General features: G+C 34.3%; 4 protein-coding genes and 1 non-coding gene across 8 annotated transcripts; 3 read left to right on the top strand and 2 right to left on the bottom strand.

Moving 5' to 3' along the window:
• The first annotated feature begins 3,380 nt into the window (after positions 1-3,380).
• LOC114745483 (uncharacterized) lies at positions 3,381-10,719 on the top strand. 4 transcript variants are annotated; one of them, XM_028933643.1, is made up of 14 exons: positions 3,381-3,463; positions 3,809-3,872; positions 4,818-4,962; positions 5,508-5,719; positions 6,290-6,327; positions 6,663-6,742; positions 7,336-7,403; positions 7,555-7,888; positions 8,291-8,403; positions 8,526-8,591; positions 9,024-9,114; positions 9,633-9,700; positions 10,215-10,252; positions 10,325-10,719. In XM_028933643.1, exons 1-14 carry the CDS (start codon positions 3,438-3,440, stop codon positions 10,512-10,514), a joined length of 1,533 nt encoding a protein of 510 aa, XP_028789476.1. In that variant the 5' UTR covers positions 3,381-3,437; the 3' UTR covers positions 10,515-10,719. The 4 variants fall into 4 exon arrangements, with proteins under 4 accessions (XP_028789476.1, XP_028789492.1, XP_028789485.1 ...); XM_028933652.1 differs by having other exon boundaries at positions 3,394-3,463; positions 3,809-3,907; XM_028933659.1 differs by lacking the exon at positions 8,526-8,591 and having other exon boundaries at positions 3,385-3,463.
• Positions 10,720-14,004: 3,285 nt separating this feature from the next.
• On the top strand, positions 14,005-15,488 carry LOC114745512 (aquaporin TIP2-1). The gene is made up of 3 exons (XM_028933674.1): positions 14,005-14,197; positions 14,313-14,563; positions 14,907-15,488. Exons 1-3 carry the CDS (start codon positions 14,074-14,076, stop codon positions 15,273-15,275), a joined length of 744 nt encoding a protein of 247 aa, XP_028789507.1. The 5' UTR covers positions 14,005-14,073; the 3' UTR covers positions 15,276-15,488.
• A 1,763-nt stretch (positions 15,489-17,251) lies between these two features.
• Positions 17,252-17,325, bottom strand: TRNAN-GUU (transfer RNA asparagine (anticodon GUU)). The gene has a single exon. It is a non-coding gene; the product is annotated as a tRNA-Asn (tRNA).
• A 1,776-nt stretch (positions 17,326-19,101) lies between these two features.
• Positions 19,102-22,369, top strand: LOC114745448 (uncharacterized). The gene is made up of 4 exons (XM_028933607.1): positions 19,102-19,511; positions 20,295-20,739; positions 20,851-20,966; positions 21,844-22,369. Exons 1-4 carry the CDS (start codon positions 19,163-19,165, stop codon positions 22,257-22,259), a joined length of 1,326 nt encoding a protein of 441 aa, XP_028789440.1. The 5' UTR covers positions 19,102-19,162; the 3' UTR covers positions 22,260-22,369.
• Positions 22,370-24,227: 1,858 nt separating this feature from the next.
• Positions 24,228-27,144, bottom strand: LOC114745458 (auxin-responsive protein IAA27). Its single transcript, XM_028933616.1, has 5 exons — positions 26,362-27,144; positions 25,478-25,707; positions 24,909-25,050; positions 24,635-24,696; positions 24,228-24,542 (listed from the first exon to the last, which is right to left on the bottom strand). Exons 1-5 carry the CDS (start codon positions 26,976-26,978, stop codon positions 24,505-24,507), a joined length of 1,089 nt encoding a protein of 362 aa, XP_028789449.1. The 5' UTR covers positions 26,979-27,144; the 3' UTR covers positions 24,228-24,504.

Genomic DNA, 27,144 nt, shown 5'->3' with positions numbered 1-27,144 from the left:
TTATAGTTAGATGTTATATTATCCTATAAAGTTAGTTGTTAACGGACACTGCTAAGGCTATTAACCATTTTCCTTAGGTTATTAATACTTATTGTTGAGGTTGTCAGTCGATCTCCGCATTAAAATTTTGCTATAATCCTATTGGGTTTAGTTAAAATTCTTAATGATTTCAAAAAGCTTCCCATTTTGGTGTTAAAGTTGTTGTATTATATTATTTGGTTATAATTTACTCTTATGTGGAGGTTATGTGATCCTATAAAATAAGTTGTTAACGGATGTTGCTTAGGTTGTCAATACCTTTTCATTGGGTTGTTAATAATCGCTGTTGAGGTTGTAAATCGCAATGATAGAGCAAATGTGAATTTGGAATGTGAGGGGCAGTAACGTCATTTTACAAATAAAATATATTACTCTAAGGTCCCTTGGGACCTGTCAGTAATTTTGACATTTTATGGGACCTTAAATAAATAAAATCTCTTATGTGGGATCTACGTAATTTTCTCTAAAATTTATACTAAATTATACTACCTCTTGTAGTTAATATAAAATTTAATTTATAATTTATTTACAATATAAACTAGATTTTACATTAATACTTCTTCCGATCCTAATTATAAGAACTAGTTGACTAATTTGAGGAGATTAAGAAAATAATTTAAATTAGTTATTTGTAATAAATGTGTTATCTTTCCTAAAATATCTTTAATTACTAAGTGATTGACTAGAACTACTATTATTAAAAGGACTGTCTTGAAAAAATGTATAAACACGATAAACAAAGTGGATTGGGGTTTTATAATTAGGACCAAAATAAAAATCAAATAATGTCTTATATTAAAAACTGGAGGTAGTGTTAATAATAGGAAATACTCAGTTTTTAGATTTCACATAGGAGGTGATCATAGTAAGTATTGTTAAACTTGCAAATCAACTAATTAAGACTGATTAAATTTATTGCCTTTATTATAACACGAGAGAAAATAAGAAAACTAAAGAGTACAGAGAAAAACAAGAGATAAAGAAGATAGTGACCTTTTGCTCATTCACTTTATTTCATGGTGCAAATTCCTTATATATAACCTTTATTTATAAGCTTTCAAGTATTGAAATCCTATACTAGGGTTACAATGAAATAAAAAGGACTATAATGACATTAATAATAAGAAACTCCTCTCAAATTATTCATTAAGAAGGTTATGCAGTCTATTATACTTGAAGACGAGGAATCTTAAGAGAATATTCACTCATGCAATATTCATAACAGTCTTTGTGTTTTTAGCTAGAAAATTGCGTCTACGTCCTTTTAAACCCATAAAAGTTGCAAGTTTGATTGAATTCACAACTTTACAAGTGACTTAGGGGGTGTTTGGATGAAACCAAATCATAGTTTGGAGAATAGATTTTGTAAAGAATAGATTTTGTGAAAAAGTGATTCTGAAAAATAAGAGTGTTTGGATAGTTGTTACCAGAAACACTTTTTACATGTGCAAATTACTAAAAAGGTATAAGTTAATATGATAATTATATAAGGGATAGATTTTATAATATATTTGATTTGAAGAAATAAAACTGTTAATGAAATAATTTTTACTAACATAATTAATAATATATAAAATAATATAATTAATATGTGTATATATATTTATAAAACATAATATTAAATATGTTTATAGAAAATTGATTTTTTTTGCTAACAGAAAAATATTAAGAGGCGAGCTGATGAATAATGTATAAGAGGTGAGATGACGAAGAAAGGGCGAAGAGGCGAGCTGAATATTGGTTAGATTCGAGCTGGGTGAGATAGAGAATAATCACTCCAAAGTGTCGGCCAGCAAAGCAAAGGAAGAAGGGTGTTTTCGGTCTATGACTATTGCCTCCAATTATCACTCCGCTTCACTCAAATTTTTTTGTCCAGAAGTGACAAATTTCTACTTTGATAAAACCATGGTTTCCCGATGGAAACCATGGTTTTACTTGGAACCAGGGTTTGAGAATTTTTAAACCTGTTTGGATGACATTTTGTGCAGACCATGGTTTTGCTTCCAAATCATGGTTTACTCTGTCATCCAAACAGGTCCTTAGTTAAACTCAACAAATTTGCTGATTTTTTTCATCAACTTGGATGACTAAAATATGTACTAGGTAGAGTTTGATTTGCAAAATATATTAGAGGATCTTCTTTAAAGAAAAATAAAAATCTAAAGAAAAAACAGTATTAATGCCGAAACATAAGTTTGATCCATTTTTGGAGTTGTAATAGTCTTCTTCTTTATTTTGTCACCATAATCTTGACCTTTTAACTAAGATTCAGGACTCAAAACATAAGAAGAAGAAAGTTAAAAATGGAAATGGAAAGAAATCAAGATTTAAAATATATTAAAACCAAATTACTATTATTTTATTTTAATTTAATTATTTAATTATATACAATCTCTATAAATTTGCTTAATTTCATGTGTCTTGCCTCCAATCTCAATAAGAAAATTATTAAATCATACCTGCTGCTACTCCCCGCACCTCCACTGCTCCACATGCATGCATGGAGGGACCGTTGCCATGCCCAAAAAGAAGCAGAACATGATTCGTTTTTGCCGCCTCATTATATGTCTATATGGGTTGCCTTTGTAAAATTACATTTTTGTCCTGTTCGCTTTTTTCCATGTAACCATCATATTTTCTTAGTATCATTTTGCTCTTTATTAAAAAAAAGAAAATTATTGTACTAAGAAAATTTGCTTAAGTTCATTCATTAATTTTGACCAGGTTGGGGCGAAACTAACCTACTAAGAAAATTATTAGGGTACATAATAAATTGAGATATTATACTAAAAAAAAACCTGTTCAAATTTTATAGAGACAAATTATTGTAATTTTTTTTGTGAGACTAGTGTAAGGATTTAAAAGGTTAAAATCTATTAAAAATTCATATATCCTTTAAATTTTAATAAGTAGTTTTCGTCATTTTTCGATTATTATATTTATAATAACTAAATCTAACTTCTAACTAAGTGTTAATAGGTCTCATACTAAGAATATGAGGTATTGTGGATGGATCTTTAATATAATAGCTAGTTAATTAATTTGAGTAGATTAAAAAAAATTATTGAGTAGTTATTTGTAATAACTTGATGTTCTTTTTCTTAAAATTTTTCGCTAACTTATATATTAGTTAAAACTATTATTTAACTAGATTTTAATATATAAGCTATTATAAAGACTGTTTTTTTAAAAATAAAGTTAAAAAATAAAATAAATTAAGATAATTTAAAATTAAATTAAAAATAAAATTAGTTTTTATATTAAGTATTGGACGAGGTAATATTTAATTTAATGAAAAAGACATTGTGCAGGAAGTTTCACCCGCCAAACGCGGCCGAAGCCGTTCCAGCGCTCTTCGCTTTAGGTAAAGAAACTGGTCAAGACTGCGCACAGGGCAAATGATCCCTTGCAGGTCCTTCTTCAGGTAAGTCCTGTGAAACCTCCATTTTCTGCTTCATAATCACTGGAAGCTTCATGTCTCAGCTAATACAGCGAATTTACTTTGAACTCATTAATCACAATTCTTTTATGTTTGTTATAATCCAATAAGATATTTCGATTTCTTTCTATTTATCAGTCTTCTCACTGTTCAGCTCTTAAGATTCTAAAACTGTTATTGGAATTCTAAGGGGTTCCCATTGACCAATTTGTTTATGTTGCTGGATACTTCCTTCTCTTGTTGAGTTGTTAAGCTTCTTCGAAGAATTATAGTTAATTTGCCACTTCCCCTTCACTGGGTAGTTGTGACGTGACTTGGCCTTTTTCGCAGAGTTGATCGAGTTTTAAAATTCAGTACTACATATATCGCACCAAAACCTGTAGGATGTTTTCAGGTTCAGAGCTTTCACTATTGTGTTACACTTCGGAGGTTGTTCATTTGTTATTACACATTCTTTGTGATAAGGTTCTTCATCGCTTCGGTTTTCTTATGAAGTGTTAATAACTATACTTATCGAGAAACGAGTTTGAGGTGGCGCTGTTGCTTTCATCTGAAAGTACTGTATTACAGATATTGTCTATATGCACATTGAAACGATGCAATTTACAAACTAAGCATAATTAAGTTGTTGATTCAATCTAGCAAATCGGGATATGGTTTCATATTTCAAAAGCATTATCACGCTGTATTGCACACGCATTTTAGCTTGAAAGAATTTATTGGAAAACAGGAAGCACGCAAAGTTGTATGTATTGATAGACAGATAGGGTAACAATTGATATATTTCTCTGTTGCGTACGTATGGAAGTTTTAAAAGGGATTTAATATTATACGCCAAGGGTTTGGACAGAAAACCCACACCTTTATGTTGCCTGGGGCTTTCAAATTTCAATTGTTTCTTCTGTTTAGAGTTTTTCTTCTCTTTTATGGTTTGAGAATTTCTTATCTTTATTTTCGTCCAATAGGGAAAAAATTCCTTATCCTCCTTCCTTTTTTATATTCTTTAATCTTATATCCAATAAAACTCTTTATCTTGTCCTAAAAATAGTGCTATGAACGATTATATGCCTGTGAACGCTTTTTTCTATGGGAATCTCACTTTTATTCCAAGAAAAAATCATGCCATATCCATTTTTTTTGTCTTTTCTTTTTATTTCTTGATCCACTGATGCAGACAATACTGTGAACTTTTTATGATACTTTCTCATCTGTGCACTGGGTTGTAATCTCTTGATAGTTATGAGATGTAATTATATATCAAGTATATCGTAGGTTATTTAGAAGCATTCAAGCCTCTTACAAGCTTAAATTTATTATTATTTTTTTTAATTTTTATCAGGATCAGAGAAGTTATCATCGATTAAGCTGTAATTTAATTATGCAAGCTAGAAAGAAGAGCCTCGTTATTGAAGATCATGACAAGAAACAGAAAAATACAAATCTTGTATGGAGACCAGTCTCCACTTGCGCCAGTTCTCGTAAAGGTTTGTCCTCCCTCTGGCCCCCAATTCTGAGAGTATGAAATCAACTTTCAGTTGTCCCGTGAGGTATATTATTTGTTTACCGTATCATGAGTTGAGGGCAGTATTCTGAAATGAAGAAGAAAGAAGTGGGAATGAGAGAGGAAGTAAAAACTTTCCGTCATTGGCCGCCAATCTGAATAAACACCTCCTTCCCCTCACTTATATAGCCGTTGGCCTACTATCAGTTAACAACCTCGTAACTCCTAGAAATTACATACACACATCCATATTACGTAATATATTTTTGGCATTGTGATAGATGTACTCTTTACTTCTGCCTGATCTTAAGATTATGATAATGATTCTCCAGGTTCATAGGTCAGTGAAGAATTTTGGTATTTTATATATTTCCTATAATTAATGATTGACAGGCACATGAAGTTCCATAGCATCTCTTTAATATAAATGTGGATACTTTCTGTCCCTTAAGGGCAGCAGGGGGAGGTGGTTATCCGACCTAATAAAATTTGATGATAAGATCTGTATGGAATTGTGTATTTTTGCAGGAAGCTTGGTAAAGAATGTGATGGTTGAGTCAGAAGATGGAGGAGATATTCATGAAGTGGGCTGTAGTGAATCTAGCACTATTATGAATGACCATGTTACGGAGGCAGCTGCTGAAGTTGTGGTTGAATTAACTGAATCGGCTGACACATCTAGCCTAGTGCTAGAAGGAAGTTTAGCTGTTTCCACCGAAAAGCACTCAATTTCTGTTGAGGCAAGTCTATACTTTTTCTGTTCAGTTTTGCTGTTTCCATCTTTGGTAGTTTTGTACTTTATGCAGATGTGAACCAGTATTATTTATCTGACCTCCCATGCTGTTACCATTTGTCCTTTCTTGCTACCCAGTTGTTGAATAGGTGATTTCAATCTACATAAGATATTACTGTGGCGCTAAAATTTATTGTTTTGTTACCAGGCGGGAGAACTTAAAGGCCCTGCTGATGATATATTATGTGCTTTTCCCCACTTTCCTTTTAGTTGGTTCTTTGTTTTCATTTTTCGTTTTTTGCACAACAACGGTTTATAGCTTGAGTTATTTCTGATATTTTTGCTTTTTCTTTACAAATATGTAAGTAAAAGAAATGGTATTACTTGTTGAGTAAAAGAAAATGTATTAGTTGTTGCTTTTGTGGAGAGTTTGTTACTCTATATGCTGCCTTATTTCTGATCTCTGGTTTAGCCACTCAATCTGTACTTTTACGTTATTCCTTTTTCTATTATGCATTAACTAGTCAAATGCTGCAGCTTTTTCATTCTGTTTTCATTTCATTTGTTTGATGTGCAGGTTGGTGCTTCTCTATTTCGTTTTATCAAAGGAAAAGGGTAAAAACTATATTTAATTTTTATTTGGCATTGGTAATAATTTAAGAAGATGAAATGGATGCTGATTGTTACATGGGTGGAAGTTTGTTCATGTGTACTTTTAAAGGTGTAGGCCCTGATAAGATTGAAAGATAGACTGGAAAGGGAAATTGTAATATAAGTAAAGGATTCTAAATAATCTGAATTGGGATTCATGTAACACACGTTATACTGGATACAAATCCTCTTATTGATGTTATCAAAAGGACAGGGTGGAAAGTTTTGCATATCATATGTGAACTGGATTACTTGATTGTTAGCTATTACCTTATGTCTGATGGTTGATGCTGTTTCAGGGGATCCACGCAGAAAAATATTGAAGAGGAGATGGGGGTTAAGATAATTTTACCATCTTCAAAAGAAGATGATTTTGTCAGTAAGTTTTTGGATTTGCCCATACACACTGCCTGTCTTTTCATCTTTGCAATAATTATTCTCTTGAAACCAGCATTTGAACAACAGAAGAAATAACTATTCTCTATAATGCCATTGTTTGATCCTAGCTATTGTTATGCTTTGAGATATTTGAATAACTGAAGTTGATTCAACCTATAACAAGTCTTATTCCACTAGCTGGGGCCGGTTCCATGGACCTCACTATGTTCTATCAACAAACAAATCTTTGAATAAATTGTTACGAAAAGGTCTCACTCAATAACTTCACATATGTGCTATTCGATCATTCTCTATCCCTTTCTAGAGGACTTTATGCTAATTGATCTACCCTCCTCATTGGTGTATTCAATAGCCTTCTTTATACATGAAAAATAGTTTTTGCCTACGTTCAAAAGAATGTATGAATCATTCTGATTTTCTGGGCTTTTGCTTCAAGTTGAACTAGACTCTATTTAACTCTATACACCCTAAAGCTGAATTTAACAGAAACACTAAACCCCATCATCATGAATCAAGGAAGAGTGGGTATCATGACCCAACATCTAATGGATTTTGTATGATTGTCTTTTGCAGCCATTGAAGGCATTTCAATCGATAGTGTGACCTTAGCTTCCAAGAGGATACAGGCCATAATTGATGAGGTCAGTTGCCTGTCTATGTACCCTTGGATAGAATTAGAGTTAAATTTACTTCCAGTTCCAATTTGTTTATTAAAAGTGTACTATATCAGTGGTAATTATTACTATTCGTTTTAGTATCATGCAAAAATTTATATCTTGTGTTTTGTAACAGGCAGTCAAGAGTCGAAATCTTGATTATTCACACTTCATATCGCTTCCCTTGGCTATCCATCCTGAGTTAGTGAATAAACTTGTCAGTTTTCAAAATTCGATCCTGGGAACTGGTGATTCTTGCGTGGATGAGAATCTTGAATCTGATTCCAATGAAGAAAATACCGACAATGAAGAACAAGATGCTTTGTCAGAGGAAAAACCTAAAGTTGCAGTTGAAGTTAAAGTCCGTGACAGCAATGAATCAGTTGAAGTGAATCTCACAAACATACCACTTGTCAGTTATGCACCTAAAGCAACCAAATCTTCTACATCCAAGTCTCCTGATTTATCTGGTATAAAAATAAGCTATATTCTGTTATGTTATGATTGAAATATTTTTGTAAATTTAGTTAAGGGATTGTGAGTATGTGTCCTGTAATTTATTCAGCAGTACAAATATTCTCTATTTTTTTCTCCATAATCTATGCATTTAGTTACATGGTACTGCTTAGTGCTCACTGAAAATGTCTGCTTCAAAGAGTCCTAATCTTTAGCTAATCTTTTATTTTAGCTCAAGTTATATTCTCAAGACATGCCTGTGTTAATTGTAACTAGTTATTTTCATGCCTCATTATTTTGCTTGTGTTGTTCTCCTGAAACTCAACAAGGATTAGTTAGATGCTTCAAGTTAATTGCATTCCTCTGTTTATTGTTATTTCCCCTCACATGATGCTGATTTATGTTGCACTTTTCAGACTTGGGGATTGACAGGTCTATATTCATTAAGCCTAAAACGTTTCATCTTACTGTACTCATGCTGAAATTGTGGAACAAGGATCGAGTTAAGAAAGCTACTGAGGTCTTACAGGTAGGTGAAAGCCCATTGCAACTTAAAAGCTTAACCTGTTGGTTGAAGCTTATGTGTAGTGTTTACAAAATATACTATGTTTGGTAAATTCTTTGTCTGTAATTACCTTTGTCACTATGCAGAATATCTCTTCAAGAGTCAGGGAAGCCCTTGACAATCGGCCTCTCTCTGTGAAATTAAAAGGATTGGTAGGAGTCCATCTTGATTTCCACTCGGCTGATGCAATCATCATATAAATTTATACATGCTGAGTAGCTGACTAGATACCATGCCTTGACTTTGTCTAATATTAGTACTTAATCTGCAGATTAAAATAACTGAACAAGTTAAAGGGTTTTTATCTGCAAATTTGTTCTTTCTGGTATATATGGAACTTGCAAATTTACCCTTTGCCGGCTATAGACCAATCATTCCTATGATTCGACATTTCATTAGGACTGTAATATATAAGCATGGGATCTTATAATTCTCATTCTCAGTCTGGGCAGTCCTTCGTTGAAAGATTTATTATAGCCTTATGTGCAGCAGATGGAGACTGTTTTTATTCCTATTATCAGATTAAACTTTTATGCATTTTATTTGATATTTTTATTGGAGAAATAATATATGTAATCCTGCAGGATTGCATGAAAGGTTCTCAGGCAAAAGCTCGTGTCCTGTATGCTCCTGTGGAAGAAGTTGGCAGTGAGGGCCGTCTTCTACGTGCCTGTCGTATCCATATTTAAATTGTACCTTATGAAATTGGTTTCGTTAGTGCATGTTTGGTTTTACATTAAAAACCATTACAACTATGGTTTCTCTCTTTACATGATTAAAGCATGCAAATAGTTAATGAATGCAATAAAATAGTTGTGCATAAAAGTAAATAACAAGAAATTAAAATAATGTTGAAATAGCGGCAGTCTGCATGCCTAGATGATAATGGGAAAGTGCAAGAACTAACAAGCAAGAAATTAAGATGATGCTAGGACAGTGGTAGTCTGCATAGTATAAACGATGAACAAAAAATAAACAAGGTCCATAGAAAAGAAATTACAAGAACATAGGGTTAATAAAATCTTTATTGAAGTAAGGAGAAGGGACCTACTAAAGATCTCCCCATAGTTTTGATGGTTTTCAATGTAAAACCAAGCATGCTCTAAACCCGTAAATAGTGATGTTAATTCTGTCTGGTTTAGATCATATATTAGTCTCTTACAAAGTCATCTGAGTTTCCTGAGCTTTTCTAGAAATTATTATTGATGCATATGTTGAAGCTGGACTTGTCTTAGAGAATGATGTTAATCAGAAGCTGAAGGTAATGATAAATTATTCCCATACCTTGTTTCTTTTGGATCAAGGGTAAATAGAACATCAATATATACATCTGATTGAGCTAGTTTTGGTGTGACGATTTTATCTTCCTTTTGGTATTGATGCTATTCAGTAGAATGACAGCTTGTTTTCTTACACACACACAATTTGTGTAAACCCAGATATTGACACGATGTCACCTGTATACTTGACAAATTCCTCCTTTGGGTGTTTAGGCACAATATATACTAGAATGATATGTGCATTCTGAACTGATTGTGAATAAAAAAAAAGAAAACACATTCTGAACTGATTGTGAATTAAAAAAAGAAAACATCAGACGTGTGTTTGCGCCTTTGGAAATGCTGCTTATGAAAAAGCCAAAATGCAAAGTATCTGTCCTGATGCTTGGGTTGGGACTCTGGCAACCAGAATCTCCCTCTTCCGTGCTTTTTTTTTTTTGTGTGGATTTGGTTTATTTTGAGCACTCATCAAGATATTCGTTTTTTGATTTGCAGTTGCATGCAACTGTGATGAATGCAAGGCATAGAAAAAGGTATTATTTTGGAGTTTCCTAAGATATTGTAGCTCAAACAGCTATTAGCTAATCTAAGCTTCTGGTGTTCAGGACGAAGAGGAAAAGGTTTGATTCTTTTGATGCACGGGGCATATTCAAGCGGTACGGATCAGAGGATTGGGGAGAGTATCCCATTAGAGAAGCACATCTGTCCCAGAGATTTTGCTTTGATGAAAATGGATACTATCACTGCTGTGCTTCAATACCCTTTCCTGAAAATATGGAGGTAGAAGTAGAATGATTAATGTATTAATGATATGATTAGTCAGCTTTCTTTTCTGCTGGAATAAAGATCTCACTCAGTCTTGGTTTCTAACTTCTTAGTTTCAAATGTATTCCCTGAAATGGCTTTCTTGTAAACTTCAACTTCCTCCTGTTCATATCTGAGAAAATATTCTTCATAACTAATGTTAGAATATTAATCATTGCTCTATCAGTTTAGTTATGATATGCGGAAATCCCTCAATGAAGCGGAAATCCCTCAATGAAATTTGTTTTTCTTCTTTTGCGAGTTACACCGTGAAATTATTTTATGCTGTTCATCTGATGAGAACTACAGTTATGAATATGGGCCAGAGTTGTGGTACCATCCCAGTCTGTTCAATCCTAAAAGGACTTGTCCCGCCTGGCCCTACAGCCCCATAAAGTTGACTTTTTCATTTTGACTTAGTAGTTCTTGTGTTTACTATTATTTTTTAAAATAAAATTGAGAATATGATTTTCTTTTTTTAATTTTCAAAACTATTTTCAATTCTATTTTCCTTTTTCATCTGATACCTTGAAGTTTGCTGCAAATGGGAATGAAACTCAGCCATGGATGCTATTGATTACAGACAGACAGACAGCAATCCTTGCTGTGATTTTGTTGGCCACCTTCTTCTATGTTTGGTTGTCCGTATTAGGATCCATAATTACTGTCAATGCGACTACCTAAAGGGATCCAAAGAGACGTCTCTTGATTTGATTGCTATCCCACACATGTTTCCCACAAACACAATGCTATTAATGAAGCAGTGTTCATCCCTGTATTTTTCACATCATATCGCATCATTTATGCGTAGGAGTTAAAACTCCCATATCAATTTATGATATTTTATTGATAAATGCCGTGGTGGTAATTACTCACATTTCATTATTAGACCATATCTAATAGTTCTTGAGGCTCAAATTTCTCATATTTCAACAGCTGATCATATGTGGTTATTATCGCGTGTGGTTCAATTTTCTAGCCGAAATTAAGCTGTGAAAAATTTGGGAAGACAGTAGACCTGGTCCCATTTGTTTGAGGAACAATTCTTCCTCTACAATATTTATTATATTATTTTAATTGCTGTTCAATTATTTTTGTTTATATGTAAGTATATATAAAGTAAGGAATCGTGATTATTTTCTTTATCTCCAAAATGATTAACATTTCCGGCTTCCTTATAGATGTGAAAGCCGCGCGAATTGATATTACAGAAACATTGGCCCATGTATTGAATATGAGGAGCATTTTCCTTGGCTGTTGCAATGATTAAACTTGAATCCGTGTTTTGGTCGGTTCAATCCTTGGATTTGATTCTAAAAACATTGATTTTAATCTAAAAATGGAGATTTGAAACTGACTAAAATTGGTTCTTCAAATTTTAATAAGATTATTTTGAATGATTATGAGAGAAGTTTTATCTCACAAAGTGTTAAAAGTATTGATTTATAATGAAATCAAACGTACATTTATCAAATATCAAGGGAAGATTTAACATTCATTCCTTTTCCTTTTTCACGGGTAAAGTCCCTTAATTTTCCTTTTGTTAAAATCAAACACTATGGAAGAGCTCTTGTGACCCACCTCATTAAAAGCTAAATAGATGAACAGATAAACAAACAGAGAAAACTCCAAAAGCATTGTTCATGGATGAGCATTCACTATCCGTTTCGGTGATCATATCAACTTTTGGACCATCCCACAAGACAGAAGAATCACATGGGGATATCCGAAAGCTTCCTTTATGACCCCCAAGCCCAACATATAAAGCTCCCTTTACCTCTTTTTTCTTTTGTTCTTGGATAAAACCAAAAATATTTCAAAAAGCAATACTTTGCGGATCTTATTAATGAATACAATATAAAACTTTATCCTGTATGCAAAATAATGAGATCATAATTATGATTAAGCAGCCCTTTTAGGAAACGCTTGTGCGTTAATCAAGCAGGGGAGCTAGAAAAGTCCACAAGATTCTTCTTAATTAATATATCATCTCCAGATAAATCCAACACATGAACTATGAATTAAATTTAATTCCCTGAAATGAGATTGTATCCACAAATTTTTCAAAGTCCAAACTTGGGGAGCCATTTTGGAGGGCATGGCCGGTGCAATGTGTGGTCCAAAGCAAATTCATATCACCGTCGCCCGCCTCTTTTGCTTTGATGATCATTTTTTGTGTCCCACCAAACACCGCCTTTCGTTCTCTCTCCTGCTCACATGGAGGAATCATTCATTTGCTTCTGGACATTTCTAATAAATCACGTTACTGCCAGCTAAGCTTGCCCCTCCATATTGGATTGCCCATGCTTTAATTTTCTTGGACTCCAACCATTTTCACGTGCAAAAATTTATATGCAAGTATTCATATCAACCAACGAGAATTGAGTTTAGCAGAGAGAGTTAATACTCACACTCACAGTATGGTGAATATTTTGAGTCTAATAGAGAGAATTAATTCTTTACAACGTGATGAATCAAAATTTAAATCACTACTAGAAGAGTGCTTATAGTTGGTGTGTTCAATAAAAGAATACTTGTACTTAATAAAAAGAACTTCCTAAGTTTATGCAAAAAAAATAAAATAAAAGAAACTTGGGTCTGGTGGCACCAATCTCCTTTTTAGAAGGAGGGTCATAGATTCAAAATTATTTATGCCGTGTGTGTTTATGCGTTGAAATATTTGTGTTTGCTGTTCATTTGATCCTTATATAAAAACTTCATTGGTTTATATTTTTAAAAAACTCTAAAGATTGTAGTTATTTTCATATATTAAAAGTTAATATCGAAGATATTTTTATAAAAAGTTTTAAGAGACCATATTGTTAGTAAATAATGCAGCTTACTACAAACTATATGTAAAATATTCAATTAAAATTTGAGTGAGTTGAGTTTAGAGTTCTATCAGGACTAATATATTTTAAGATTTAACTAATAAGTCTATCAGTAGGATTTTCATATTCATGGCGAATTATATAATAAATTGCATCTCATCAGTTAATTAGATCAAACCTTCTACTTTAGCTATGATTTAAAGATTTTTATGCAAGTATTTCAAATTTAGTGATCTTTGAATGTAATTTCTCTTTTGCTTTCGTCTTCAAACCGACGTTCAAACAAACTTAAAATATTTACCCCAATAGCTAAGAAAAACTTTAAGATTTTTATTTTAATGAAGTTTGTTCACCTTCTAGAGAATATTTCACAAGTATAAAATCTAAAACATTGAACACTCCTGCTTGATTAAATGACGTGGGTGTACTTTCAAAATCACACAAAAGAAATTTAAAGCAATCGCCTACCTTGATAATAATAAATTATTTTGAAAAAAATAAAAAGAAAAGATATACAGTACAATAACAATAATAAATGCAACTCTAGAGGCCAGAGAATATGAGAGTAACTTAGTTGGTAAGCCTCAAAACTAAACTTGGCAAGTTGTAATCAGTATATATATCGTCTCAGGGGAGCCTTTTCTTCCATAATCTTCTCCACTCTCAACACTTGTCTGTCATCTTCTCTCTCTGGTTCTACCTATAGAAAAATTCTGAAGATGGCCATAGCTTTCGGACGCTTCGACGATTCTTTCAGCCTGGGCTCCATTAAAGCCTACCTTGCTGAGTTCATCTCAACCTTCCTCTTTGTTTTTGCTGGTGTTGGTTCCGCCATAGCCTATGGTTAGTTCCATCGTTTTCCTTCACGTTTCCTCACATCACCTCAGATTATTACAAGTAAGTGACTGTGTGGAAGTGGTTTTTAGGGTTTTAACAAGTGATTGTTTGGAAAATGCAGGAAAGTTGACGCATGATGCAGCACTGGATCCCGCAGGGTTAGTGGCAGTGGCAATATGTCATGGATTTGCATTGTTTGTGGCAGTCTCAATTGGAGCTAACATATCTGGAGGCCATGTGAACCCAGCAGTGACCTTTGGATTGGCTATTGGAGGCCAGATCACAATCCTCACTGGTATCTTTTACTGGATTGCTCAGCTTGTTGGCGCCATTGTCGCTAGCTTCCTCCTCAAGTTTGTCACCGGAGGCATGGTATATATCTTCATCTTTATATCCCTATGCTTTTTCAAAACCCATTATTTGAGATCCCAAAAGTGCATATTTGGATCAATGTTTGCATAAAATGGCTTTTGGTTCAGAAGGCATTTTAAAGTTGAAACAACTTTTTCGGATTTTTGGCCCTGTGGCTTTAAGTTTTTGTTTAGATATAAACTGATTATCTAAACATAAATCATATCAGATTAATTAATTGACTTTTAACCCAACTTCAATTTGCAAAAGTCAATCAGTTCTGCAAATGTTAATTTAGTTTTTATGTTGAGAGTTTTGAATCCCAACTTATATAACTGTGTTTTGGTGATTTGTTTGTTTTCAGACAACTCCTACTCACACCTTGGCTGCCGGAGTGGGAGCAATAGAAGGAGTGGTTATGGAGATTATTATCACTTTTGCTTTGGTTTACACTGTGTATGCCACAGCTGCTGACCCCAAGAAGGGTTCTCTTGGGACCATTGCTCCCATCGCCATTGGCTTTATTGTTGGCGCCAACATCCTCGCCGCCGGCCCCTTCTCCGGTGGCTCCATGAATCCGGCTCGCTCCTTTGGCCCCGCCGTCGCTTCCGGCGACTTCCGTGACAACTGGATCTACTGGGTTGGACCCCTCGTTGGTGGTGGCTTGGCTGGCCTTATCTATCCCAATGTCTTCATGCACTCTGAACATGCACCTTTGGCTAATGAGTTTTAATTCTGATATTCTGATTCTGATTGACTGCCTCGCTGATTCCTGCTTGTTTTCTCCGTAATAAAAGAAGGGAAATGCATGCTTTGCTTGCTTTTTCTTTCTTTTTCTTCTTTGATATCTTCGCTTCAGTTGTAAAACGTTTCTGGGGTTAATTTATCATCATGAGCTGTAAGATTCAATATTAGGTTTGGTGTATGTCAAGGCTTTTTTATCTCTGGTTTTCTTTTTCTGCTGCTTCTTTCGTCTTTTATGCTTGGAGGAATAGGGCAGAAAACATGCAAGACAATGCAAAATTGAATATCTCAGAATATTTTTAAAAAAGAAGAAGAAGAAGAAGAAGAAGCTTGAGGAGACATCTTTCTCTGCAATGTTCGTACAGGGGCAATGGACAAGTTATACACAGTAGTCTTTCTTTTGCTATGTTGAGTAGTAACTTAAAAGCAAAAAACACTTGAAAAAAATTTGAAATTATCACAAACCGACAGATGGAAAGAGCAGATTGAGATAACGTATTAAAGGTGGGAAATTAGACTGTGGATGTAAAGGGAGATTGAAAATATGGGATTCCAACAAAGCAAGATGTCTGTTCAATTAGTGAATATAAAAGGTGACACCACTGTGCTTCTGATGGAGATACTCATTCCATTGCTTTTGTTCATTATGGCCGAAAGGTGTATGTGTGGCCCAGCCAGTGAGAATGATTGCTCTTCCATGGAAAAGAAGCCAAGCAATACAAAGACAAGAAAAAGCATTAATGGGTTAAAATATCAAAGTTTGAGGGTCCACAAGCCTGTTTATTTCTCTGGGGTTTTCTCTGCCAGATTTGAGCTATTTTCAGATGAGCTGCAAAATGCTGGAAGATACTGATACTGTGGGTAGAATTCAATGTAATGGTGGATTCTTCAATAATTATAGTCTTGAAATGGGTATTATATTGCCAGGAGCAAAGAAACAGTTGAAAATGATGCAGTGATTGACAAACTTGAGTGAATTGGAGTCTGTGGTACTTAAAAAAGAATTAGGTACTGAAGCCAGAAACTGCAGAAATGGAACAAGCTGCATAAAAGAGTAGAAAAGAAGTTGCCAATTTGACGTATAAAAAACCAATGGTCTTGCCTGACCCAGAAGTACCGTAAAAGTATGCAGAAATTTTGGTTGAGCATGAATCTGTGCAAGATAAAAGAAAAGGACTCACCTGTAAATGAACCTTCTGGAAATCGCAGTCGTGGAAACTACTATTTGTGAATAAAATATGCATATATCTGTAAACTGACGACAACAATTAATAACCTCTTTAAAATCTTAGCTTTTCTCAGCAACTCCTTATAATGACTAAGTGCATGTAGTGTTTCAGAAAGTGAGATCGATAACATACCCATTTTAATAAGTTTCTCTTAATTTTTTATTTATATCATCTAAAAACTTTATAACTTCAGCTAACAAGATTTACTGACGTATTCACTTTACATCATCTGACACCGCACTATATGATTTCAGCTGATAGCTTAATAAAATATTAGTACTTTACAGGCTCACTTTAATAAGTTTATATTGATTCTATATACTAGTGATGTGAGACGAACATGGGTGTTGTATCCTCTAAAGAGCAAAACAACATACTAAATAACCTGAGAATTGAAGAGGAGAAGTTAAAGAGATTGCAGTAACTTATCCAAATATTTTATTCATACCAGGCACTGATGCGAATCTCTGAATATGTTAAGAAGCCAGCTTCATTATGAGCTCATGATCTAAGCCACTGTTAAAACCCTCAAAGTTAGACTGAAAGAATAAAGAAGGAACTGTTTTGAGAAAGGGGAATAACCATGAACAGAAGCAGCTGACCAGTTTAAACATAAAGAAATTGGCAAAGATAATTTTCTATATAATGAAGGGTCTTGCCTGACCCAGAAGCACCGTAAAAGTATGCAGAAATTTTGGTTGAAGCATGAATCTGTGCAAGATAAAAGAAAAGGACACGCTAGAGGAAGGGCTTGAACCTTCGACCTTGTGGTTAACAGCCACACGCTCTAACCAACTGAGCTACTCCAGCTCCCGTTAAGTACGTAATTAGTTCTATTTAATGAATCTATTAATCTAGGATAAAGAATCACATCTGACCTTTTTTTTTCCTCCAGATATCAGAAGAATAGGCCGAGCTAGAAAGAAAAGTGGGCTTTTGTATATAATTTCGGATGTGTGTTAGGAAAAAAGGCTAAGGCCCGAAAGATGTGAGCCCAACCTGTCCCACCCACAAAGCCCATAAGGCCCTCCTGAACTCATGCTTCTTTGGTAGGGATAAAATAATTATAATTATAAGTTTGTACCTAGGGGTGGGTTAAAATTAAAATAATATCAAATGGTTATGTAAGTATTGACAAAAAAATTAATGACATGAAGCTAAATTGTAAAATTACTATATAATATAATAATTCATCAAATTTTTATTAAATAATTTGTGAACAATTAATCAATTATGATGCATGTAGCAGCTCATACTTCATAGAAACAGTTAAAAAAGGATCAGGAAGCTGCTTTCTTCTTATATTGCGCAATGTCTTCTTGCCCTAGGTCATTTAAAATAAATTTAGTTTTAAGGTCTTTCAATATAAATATTAATCTATTTGAAATTTTCAATTTAATTTTTCCAAATTTTTCCCAACGATTTTTTTCAAATTGTAAGCAAAGAAAAAAACGCTATGGAAATTTGCAGCACGTTCTCAATCTCATGACCCATATTGATTGACCCTAATAAATCTTACGATTTATTGAAGTATTAATGTAGTTCATTAATGAAAGTATATGCTATATAAGATAGTATGAAGATATAATTTAGGCAGAGGGAATTGTTATAAATAATGAGAACTAAGAACATGAAAGGTATATCCTTTTTTTTTTTTTAAATGTCACGTTAATAACGTGTTATAAAATAAAAAATAATAATTACTTATTAAAAAAAGAAGAGAAAATATTCCTTATTAAAGCTACAACTTACTTAATAATATTTATTGGCCACTTACAACTTTAAGAAAATCTACAAATTTTATAATAGAATGAGAAAATTGCAAGATAATGAAAATAATCTAAGATGTTAAAGATAATAAGAGAGATATAAAGAACCATAACTTATAAAGACAACTTTAACATAATCTAAAGATTTTATAATAATATGAAATCATTATGAGATATTGAAAATAATGTAAGATATCGGAAATAATAGGACTAGGAGAGATATCAACATCTACCCAATAGTATATTTATAACAAAATACTATAATTTAAGGTAAAGAAGAAGAAAAAAGTAGGAGGAAGATGTATAATTTACGTTAGTTATAAAATGTATTATTACCAAAGTGGAATAGTTGTGATGCACTTTAAACTCATTAAATTTGAATTATTCAGATTTTATTTGAATGCTTCAGATTTAATTTTTTTAATTTTTATTTATTTAAAATAATTATTGTAATAGGTATAAAATATAAAATAAAGTTAATATCCTAACTATTATTTTTCTAAAAAATAATTTTTTATTTAAAAATAATTAATTAAGAATTTAAAATTTGAACCATTCAAATAAAAAACTTATTGCTTAACAAAGTACTAGTGGCAGGTAATTAATATATCTGGATCACATCAATAAATAGTATGATTTACACATGAATATATATTATCCAATCCCAGTAAAATGTTCTTAACAAATAGGAATGTATTTCATCATTCAAACTGTGAAGTGAAAAAATAAATAAATAATTGATTTAGAAAAAGAAGATCACTGTTGAAAAATGCGGAAAATAAGAGGGAGGGCGGATGTCATCTCCTACACCGGTACACTCCCCCACCCCAACTCGCCGTCATCGTCCCCTACTCACTGTCATCATCCCTCCGTCCACCATGCTCGAGAGAGTCCTCTCTCTTCGACGCAACACTCCTCACTCGGACGACTCCGGCACCTCCGCCCCCGCCGCCGCCGATGACGACGACGAATCCAAGATCAGGAAGCACCAGCATTTTTTCCTGCACGCCGCGACCAGGGCCTCCAATTACCTCTCCCGAATGAGTTGTTCCGGCCCCTATTGGGCTTTCGCCATCTCCTTCCTTCTCCTTCTCCTGTCGGTCTCATCCTTGCTCTTTAGTCCTCGCGGCTTCGTGTGCGTGTCCTCCTCTTCCCCATTTTCTCGGGTCGGCCTCTTCGGTTCGGACGTCATTGAATCCGATTTCGGAGCTCTCGGCGTGCCCTGGTGTAAGTGCCTGATCTAATACGTTGGCCTTTTTCCAATGTTGATTTTTTTTTCCCTCTTGAGATTTAGGTGTTTGTATTACTGGGTTTTGGGGTCCATTTAGATCGAGGGAAAATGCTAGCTTGAGAAGTGTTTCGTTTCTGCAAGAATTAATAGAAATAATGAACTGAATGCTCATCAACTGGAGGAAGGCCGGTTCATCATTTACTCATGTTCTTATTTTTATTCTTGGATTATTGAAACTGAATTAATTGTACCCACACCCACCTCCACCTCCGGCCTCCACCTCCATTGGTTTGCCATTTTTCTCCTTTTCGTACGGCACATTTGACAGCTGATAACACGATATGAAAGTGAAGTAGATAGTGCCTTTAGTTTCAAGATGATAGTAATCTGTGAATATATTTGTTCTGTTCTGCACTTATCGAGCAGTCTGTGGCCTAATCAATGTTTTAGGTAGGAGTTATCATTGAGTACTTATTAGCTCCGTGCTAAAAAATTCTTTCTAACGCTTTGAACTCAGGAAACGTTGATATTTCAGGGACTTCTGTTTTCCTTATTATCCCCATTTTGTTGAAAATTATACAAGGAAAATTGAAGTTTGAGTTTGCACGTAGTTGTAGAAAATCATCGAGTTAGATTCGGTCGCTTGTGGGAATATGAGATCAATTTGTCGGGTGGTGACAATTCAATTTTCTTCTATAAGAAACTCTTCGTTTCTTTTAATATCGTTATGTTCGTGGTGTTGACTTTTTTGGGTACTTATAATCTCATCCTTGGTAAAGGCAGATCGAAACATGGTAAAACAGTTGAATGGACGTCAAAAGATCTACTCAAGGGGTTGGAAGAATTTGCTCCTATATATGAAACTCGGCCAATAAAAAATAACTTGCATGGTATGGGTTTTGACCACAGCTTTGGGCTTTGGTTCATTGCCAGATGGCTGAAGCCAGATCTGATGATCGAGAGTGGTGCTTTCAAAGGACATTCAACTTGGGTTTTGCGGCAGGCTATGCCGGACACACCAATTATTTCACTTTCGCCCAGGCATCCAGAGAAGTATCTGAAAAAGGGACCTGCCTATGTTGATGGAAATTGCACATATTTTGCTGGAAAGGACTTTGTGGATTTTGGAAGTGTTAACTGGCCAAAAGAGCTGAATAAACGTGGGATTACTGACCTGAGTCGGGTTCTTGTATTTTTTGATGACCATCAAAATGAATTGAAAAGGTGATTACAGGATATTTGTGAACACTTGTATCCGTTTTTTCTTCAGTCATCATGTTGAAACTGCCTTCGCTTAACTTTTTTTTTTTTTTTTATGTGTGTATTAACGAGCAGAGTTAAACAATCTCTGAAAGCTGGGTTTCAGCATCTTGTCTTTGAGGATAACTATGACACTGGAACTGGAGACCATTATTCATTGAGGCAGATATGTGATCAATTCTATATTAGAGGTGTGCAACCTTCCACTTTTCCATGGATTTAGTATATTGTACAATTTGTACCACTTGTTTGCTTTTTGAGTCTGAAATGTGTGCAACTTACACAGGAAAGACTTGCAGTAGTTTTCCTTGAGATATCTGTGGAAACTTGATATGTCTGAAATATTTTTGTTCGAATGCTCTGGCTGTTTGGCATAGAGCAATAGAATTATAGGGGGTCTGAGGTGTTATGTCAGTTATCAGACACAATGGGGGAAGAGTAAAATAAACTTTGTTATTTATGTTTGATGGCCTTAGTAGTTTGGCCTAGAGAAATAGAATATCAGGGGAGGAACTGGGGTATTATATTGGGCATATTGGTGGAAGAACATGTCGGTAGCTTGACATCAGACTTAGGCAAAGGAACAAGCAATGGGAGGCCATGCCAATGTCACCACAAGCGTTGCACTAGCAAGTCTGCAGGAATCAATATCATGAGGATGCTCACAAAAGTCGGCATTCACTAGCCAACATATGTAGGGACCACCTAGGTCATGGACAAGGTGGTGCAGCAAATCAGTGGTGCCGTGTAGAACCCCATTTATCCATGTTATAGAGTTGGCACCAGCCCTGACATAGCTATTAGGCACATCTTCTGTAGCCAAAACGAGTTAAGGATAACTTTATACAAGAACCTTTCTCAATTTCTGGTTTTGGTTTGCAGAAGCTTTATGCTGACTCACGTGAAATTTTTACCTTGTTTTTCTCTTAACTGAGAAATTAAGATATCTTTATCTTCTTTTTTTTTTTTTTGGAGGGGGGGTTGACTTGCCTGTATATTTTCATTTTATTATGCCTGGTCATTTTTCCTGTACACGAAATTGACATATTCTCTTGGTTGTTGGTGTAGGAGGGGGACACAGCTGCTTTAGGGACAGCGACGAAGCTAGGATGAGATCGAGGAATAAGAAGTTCTGGGAAAAAGCAGTTGATATTGAAGAACTTTGTGGGCCAGGCGAAACATGGTGGGGAGTTAGAGGGTACATGCGTGATAACTTCAATCATAGCAATAGGCGAATCTCATATGCAGAACATTTTCAGAATAGCCGGTTCGTGGAATCAGTTCTTGATGTGTATTGGGAACTTCCTCCAGTTGCGGGTCCCTCCCTCACCCACCAAAGCAGATATGATCCTGCGCGCACATCCAGTCCTATTGTGGAAGATGGGCGATTTGGTTTGTTCCAAAGGCTTGGCCTAGCTAGACTTGACAATTCTGTATTTAATGGATACACTCAGATGGTTTATATACAAATATCTGAACGATAATTTAGACCTTCCTACACCAGAATACCAGGATTTTTGTACTTGTATTTTTGTATGAATCGTCGTTTCAGCCGGTTTTGGCTTGAAATATGGCTTCTTCTTCTTTCTTCTCACTCCATGCTTTTCGTGTCTTGAAATTCTAGATAGCCTTCTGTGCTAACTAAATCTTTTCCATAATCTTTAGTAATTCGTTCATTTTCGATTTATGGTAGTCTAATTTTAGGTTAGTTTCAAGGGAGCCATGAATAATATATATTCCATATCAGTCGAATCCGCAGCATGTAGTGAGGCTTCTAGGGCGTTGGTGAGAATGAAATCACAAGCTCTCATATTCTCTCGAGTACTAAGGGCAAAAGGCAGACTCACCACAACTTGTTTGGCGACATATTCAAGGGCTTGGATTCGAACTCCAACCATTAGCTTAAATCAATGATGAGAGCCTTTATTACTCGCATCAACTTGAGTCGAGTCTTTATTTATTTTTTATTTTGTTTCACTTCACTGTTCTTTAGTATGGTACTATCTAGAGTTTTAATTATAAGAGCTACCTCACTAATTTGAGAAAATTAAAAAAATAAGTTAAGTTAGTTATTTGTAATAAATAGGTATTATTTTTCTTAAAATATCTTTTCTAATCAAGTGTATTGGCTAGAACTATTATTATTAGAAGGACTACTACTTTAGAAAAAAATGTATATATGAGAGACAAAGTGGATTGGAGTCTTATATTTGATCTTATATTTAGAATCAAAATAAAAATCAAATAATATCTTATATTAAGGATCGGAGGTAGTATTAAATTTTGATTTAAAACTGTTTTCTATTTGCTTTCTTTTCTATAGTAGAGTTATCCAGCCCATTTATACGGGGGGAAAGTAAATATAGCTATTAAAGATATTTTAATAAAATTTCGGATGCACCTTGCTCTATTATTTTATTGTGAGAATGATGGGTAAATTCCATGAAGTTACTTGCAGATAAATTCTTGATAAATTTTTTCTTTTTTGTACAAGCAGTTGAAAGTAAAAAATTTAGACAATTACAATTTCAATAATCTCTACTGTGAATTAGGCACTTATATAGCTCTCAGATTGCAAATAAGATTCCCATTTATAATTTTTAAAATCGATGTTTGCAAATTAATTTTTTGGAAAATTTTGTTGATGATCTAATTATCATAAAATTAAATTTAAATTTTATTCTCATTTTGCAAATATCTTTAAATTAATATAAGAGCTAGTTGACTAATTTAAATAGATTAAAAAGTTTATTAAATTATTTACTTGTAATAAATAGATGTTATCTTCTCTAAAACACCTTACTGATCATATATATTAGCTAAAACTACAATTTGATAAAACATTTAACATATATCAACTACAACACAAAAACTACCTTAAAATAATAGATAAATATGAAAGATAAAGTGGATTGAGATTTCAAAATAGCTTTTATATTAAGACCAGAGGTAATATATTTCACATTTTAAATGACCCAAATTCATCTAATCTATAAGTGGATTGAATTTTTTTGAAAAAAGACCATGCATGAGGTGACTTGGATGAACGTGAGATTATAGTCAAAGGCCTCTTAACAGACATCATAAGATCTCTGACCATCATCATTATACTCATTCCTCTTCCCATTTTCCGACCATTTCTGGCCATTAACATTTTTTCCTTGAAAATTTCTAACCACATTATCCTTCCAAACACCACATTTACCCAGCAAATTTTCATAGTTCTTAAATTATGTATTGAAATTTATTCAGTTAATACTTGATACTCAAACCTTTATATATTATTCACAATCAGCTTTTTGATATCTCAAGAATATAACTATGCGCAGGATTAAAATTCTTTTTTTTCTGATGACTGCAAGATTGAGATATAATTATCTATAATTCGACAACTCGATTAATAAAATTTGCATGTTTTATGTATAGAAAATTAGGAAATGATAACGAGAGGGTAAAGACACAACAGGAAAATCTTGTATACGGCAACAGAAATCCAAAGATACAGCAGCAAAACCATGTGTGTATGTAGTGTATATATGTAAATATATGGTCTGGATTTCTCCAGTTAAATTCTACAGACAGAAAACTTGTCAGTCTATCAATGCATGAAAAACAAAAATGAAACACTGAGATTACATACATATGATGTGATAAAATCTTTAATCTTTTCAAATGCTTCAATGGTTGTCCCTCCCTCTTCTGGTTTAACTGGTTTCTTTTGCAGCCAAGCTAGTTTTGGCCCCTGGATTTTTCCACCACCCTTGGAGCTGCAACAAACACAAATTCATCTCATTTTAACCAATCTTCCTTTCCAAATATAGTAAGTTATTTGAGCATATTCCAGAGTTATTAGGCATACCGAGCCCCGTTGCCTCAGAACCTTTCATGATCCTTAATCTCCTACACGAGTCAGTGAACATCCTGTGGCAACAAATTAGCAAATTCAGACTAGAAATCTTATTACAGACAAAAATGGTCACAAATCAAATCAGAGTTTAAATTAGATGGGTTGTGCTTGAAGTTGAAGAATCAAGAGCTAGTTCTTGAACCACAAATCAAAATTTATTTGATAGATGAACAGACAATGATTTTCCACCTATAAGGACTTTGATTGAATGGATAAGAGGACTTACTCCCAGGGAACATCACCAACAAGCATCCAATCTCCATCTTTATCTTCATAAGTAAGAACATACTCAGAACCATGAAGAAGATCCCTCAAAGAGCTCTCACTTAGGCCTTCTTTCACAGCAAGTCCTCCAGAGCTGCACTGACCTAAATTTGAGGAACAGAAAATCATCAAAATTCAACATTTCAAGTTGAGATCTTGCTAACAAAAGCTTTACTTTATCAATTCCTCCTGTCACTTATAAGCTAGCAAAAAGGAAGGGAGAAACCCTTCTAAGATATTTCACAACAGTAATAACATTTTCTTTTTGTTTTACTTCATCTTCCCCATATCAGCTTAATGGATTCAGAATTTCAATCCCAGAATAACCTTGAAGAAGTAATAGAACTTTTTGAATATTCATGTTGGCCTGTTAAAAGTCAAGGTAATAATGAAAGGAATAATGTATTAAAATAGATTGCAGACCCAATTTGAAGAAGATAAATAACATTATAGTGTTAACTGCAAAAGGTTCAGCCAGTTTCATTTTGCTAGATGTGCGTGTATATATATAGAGAGAGGGAGAGAGAGTACCAATGGTAAAGCAGCTGAACATCTTCTCAAGAGCTGAAGAAAGTTCCACATAGTTGCTGAAGGTTTTGAGATCAACCTTTCTGAGATAAGGGGCACCATCCATGCTGACCTTCACATAGAGACAGCCATATCCTGCTTTACCCTCACCTTCATCATTGTTCTTTGTTGAAGTAGAGGCCATGCTGTTCTTTCGAAAAGATCGAATTGGTGGCCATCCCACAACCTGTGCCCTGTTGCAAAAGCCTCATATTTCAGTATTTATCCTATCGATTATTATTATTATGTGCACAAGCGAACATCGTTGATGTTCCGTTAAAAAAAATGGTAATAATATTCAGTTCTACAGAGAGGAAGATTTGAATTTGATGCCTCTTAGTTTAAACTTCCGTGGAAGGCTTAATTTTTAGAAGAGGATAGTAAGAACATCTATGATGACTGGATAAACCCAAAAAAAAAAAAAAAAAACCCAGAAAGATCTGTATATCATAATATCCCAAAATGAACAAGAAAAGAAACTAGAAATCAAAGGGAAAGGGAATACACACAAAATAACATCCATGGGGTTTGCTTTGATTCATTTTTAAAGGGGGGGGGGGGGCTTGAATTCATTTGGTAACCAATCTCAACCTTGCTCCTTTATGCAGGACAACCATTAAGGAACTTCATGCAAGAGAGACATGAAATCCCTTGTTTTTGTTTTAGAAAATACAGAAAATAAAAAAAATGACATGAAGGAACACTTAACACTTAAAATTTAGAAAACTTCATAACGATCAATCATCATATTTTCATCAGCTAATATAACAGCCTTTCACCTTCTTCCCGGGAACCAAGACCAAATGATGATGACATGGAAAAGAACACAGAAAAGGAGGGCAACTTACTTAGCAGCAGGAGGAGCACTTCCATGTTCATTTGAAGCAGCAACAGTAACCTGAGGTTTCTTCTTCTCTTGAGCTTTTCCACCATCTTTAATGTTTTTTTGTTCAGAATTTGCAGAAGCTTCTGCAGCAACGGGAGGAGGCTTCACAGCATTCCCTCCTCTGGGAGAGAACAAAGAAGCTCCTTTTCCCAAATCAGCTTCAGACCCAATTTTGTCACTTACAGGAAAACTCCATTTCCCAGAAGACTCAATCCCATCAATGGTGTCAGAAAAACCCCTCTTAGCTCCAGCCACGTTGTTCTTCAAAGGGGAAGAAGAACAGAACGCATTGTTAGCATTACTATCAGTATTATTATGATTACTCTGCAAATCCTTCCCGAAAAGAGAAATCCCAGTTCCTGATTTCCTCTCAAGAGGAGGAGGAGGAGAGTCACTACCAGGAGGCCCAAGCCTGAGCTCTGTCTCTTTGAAATTAAGAGAAGAGCTATTTTCCTTCTCAGAAGAAAGAGTAGACGAAGCAGCAGAAGAAGGAGAAGATATTTTCTCAGAGTGTTTCTCCATGGACGGATTCTCTGATGCTGCTAAGCCTATGTAATCATGTTCTAATGGTTTAGACATCAAAATGACACCAAGAAATGAAGTGAAGTGATATGAGAAATATGATGAAGCAAACAGGAGTGTCTGCTTATAGGTGTAAGCTGGAAGAACGAAAGTACAGAAAACAAGTCACAAAGAAGAGGCTATGGCGGGTGTGTGTGTCCGAAGCCTCAAACTGTGGTTTTTG

Source organism: Neltuma alba, unplaced genomic scaffold, assembly GCF_004799145.2.
Source record: "Neltuma alba isolate B1F8T4 unplaced genomic scaffold, ASM479914v2 tig00000769_pilon, whole genome shotgun sequence".
In the NCBI taxonomy this organism is placed as follows: Eukaryota; Viridiplantae; Streptophyta; class Magnoliopsida; order Fabales; family Fabaceae; genus Neltuma; species Neltuma alba.
This window is presented reverse-complemented; position numbering and strand designations above follow the sequence as displayed.

Coding starts and splice junctions, on each gene's coding strand:
- LOC114745483 (XM_028933643.1), top strand. CDS start 3,438: ATGATCCCTTGCAGGTCCTTCTTCAG. Junction 3,873..4,817: donor AACCTGTAGGATGTTTTCAG/GTTCAGAGCTTT, acceptor AATTTTTATCAG/GATCAGAGAAGTTATCATCG. Junction 6,743..7,335: donor AAAAGAAGATGATTTTGTCA/GTAAGTTTTTGG, acceptor TGTCTTTTGCAG/CCATTGAAGGCATTTCAATC.
- LOC114745448 (XM_028933607.1), top strand. CDS start 19,163: ATGCTCGAGAGAGTCCTCTCTCTTCGACGCAACACTCCTCACTCGGAC. Junction 20,740..20,850: donor CATCAAAATGAATTGAAAAG/GTGATTACAGGA, acceptor ATTAACGAGCAG/AGTTAAACAATCTCTGAAAG. Junction 20,967..21,843: donor TGATCAATTCTATATTAGAG/GTGTGCAACCTT, acceptor TTGTTGGTGTAG/GAGGGGGACACAGCTGCTTT.
- LOC114745512 (XM_028933674.1), top strand. CDS start 14,074: ATGGCCATAGCTTTCGGACGCTTCGACGATTCTTTCAGCCTGGGCTCC. Junction 14,198..14,312: donor TGGTTCCGCCATAGCCTATG/GTTAGTTCCATC, acceptor TGGAAAATGCAG/GAAAGTTGACGCATGATGCA. Junction 14,564..14,906: donor AGTTTGTCACCGGAGGCATG/GTATATATCTTC, acceptor GTTTGTTTTCAG/ACAACTCCTACTCACACCTT.
- LOC114745458 (XM_028933616.1), bottom strand. CDS start 26,978: ATGTCTAAACCATTAGAACATGATTACATAGGCTTAGCAGCATCAGAG. Junction 25,051..25,477: donor GTTCAGCTGCTTTACCATTG/GTACTCTCTCTC, acceptor CCTCAAATTTAG/GTCAGTGCAGCTCTGGAGGA. Junction 24,543..24,634: donor TTCTGAGGCAACGGGGCTCG/GTATGCCTAATA, acceptor TGTTTGTTGCAG/CTCCAAGGGTGGTGGAAAAA.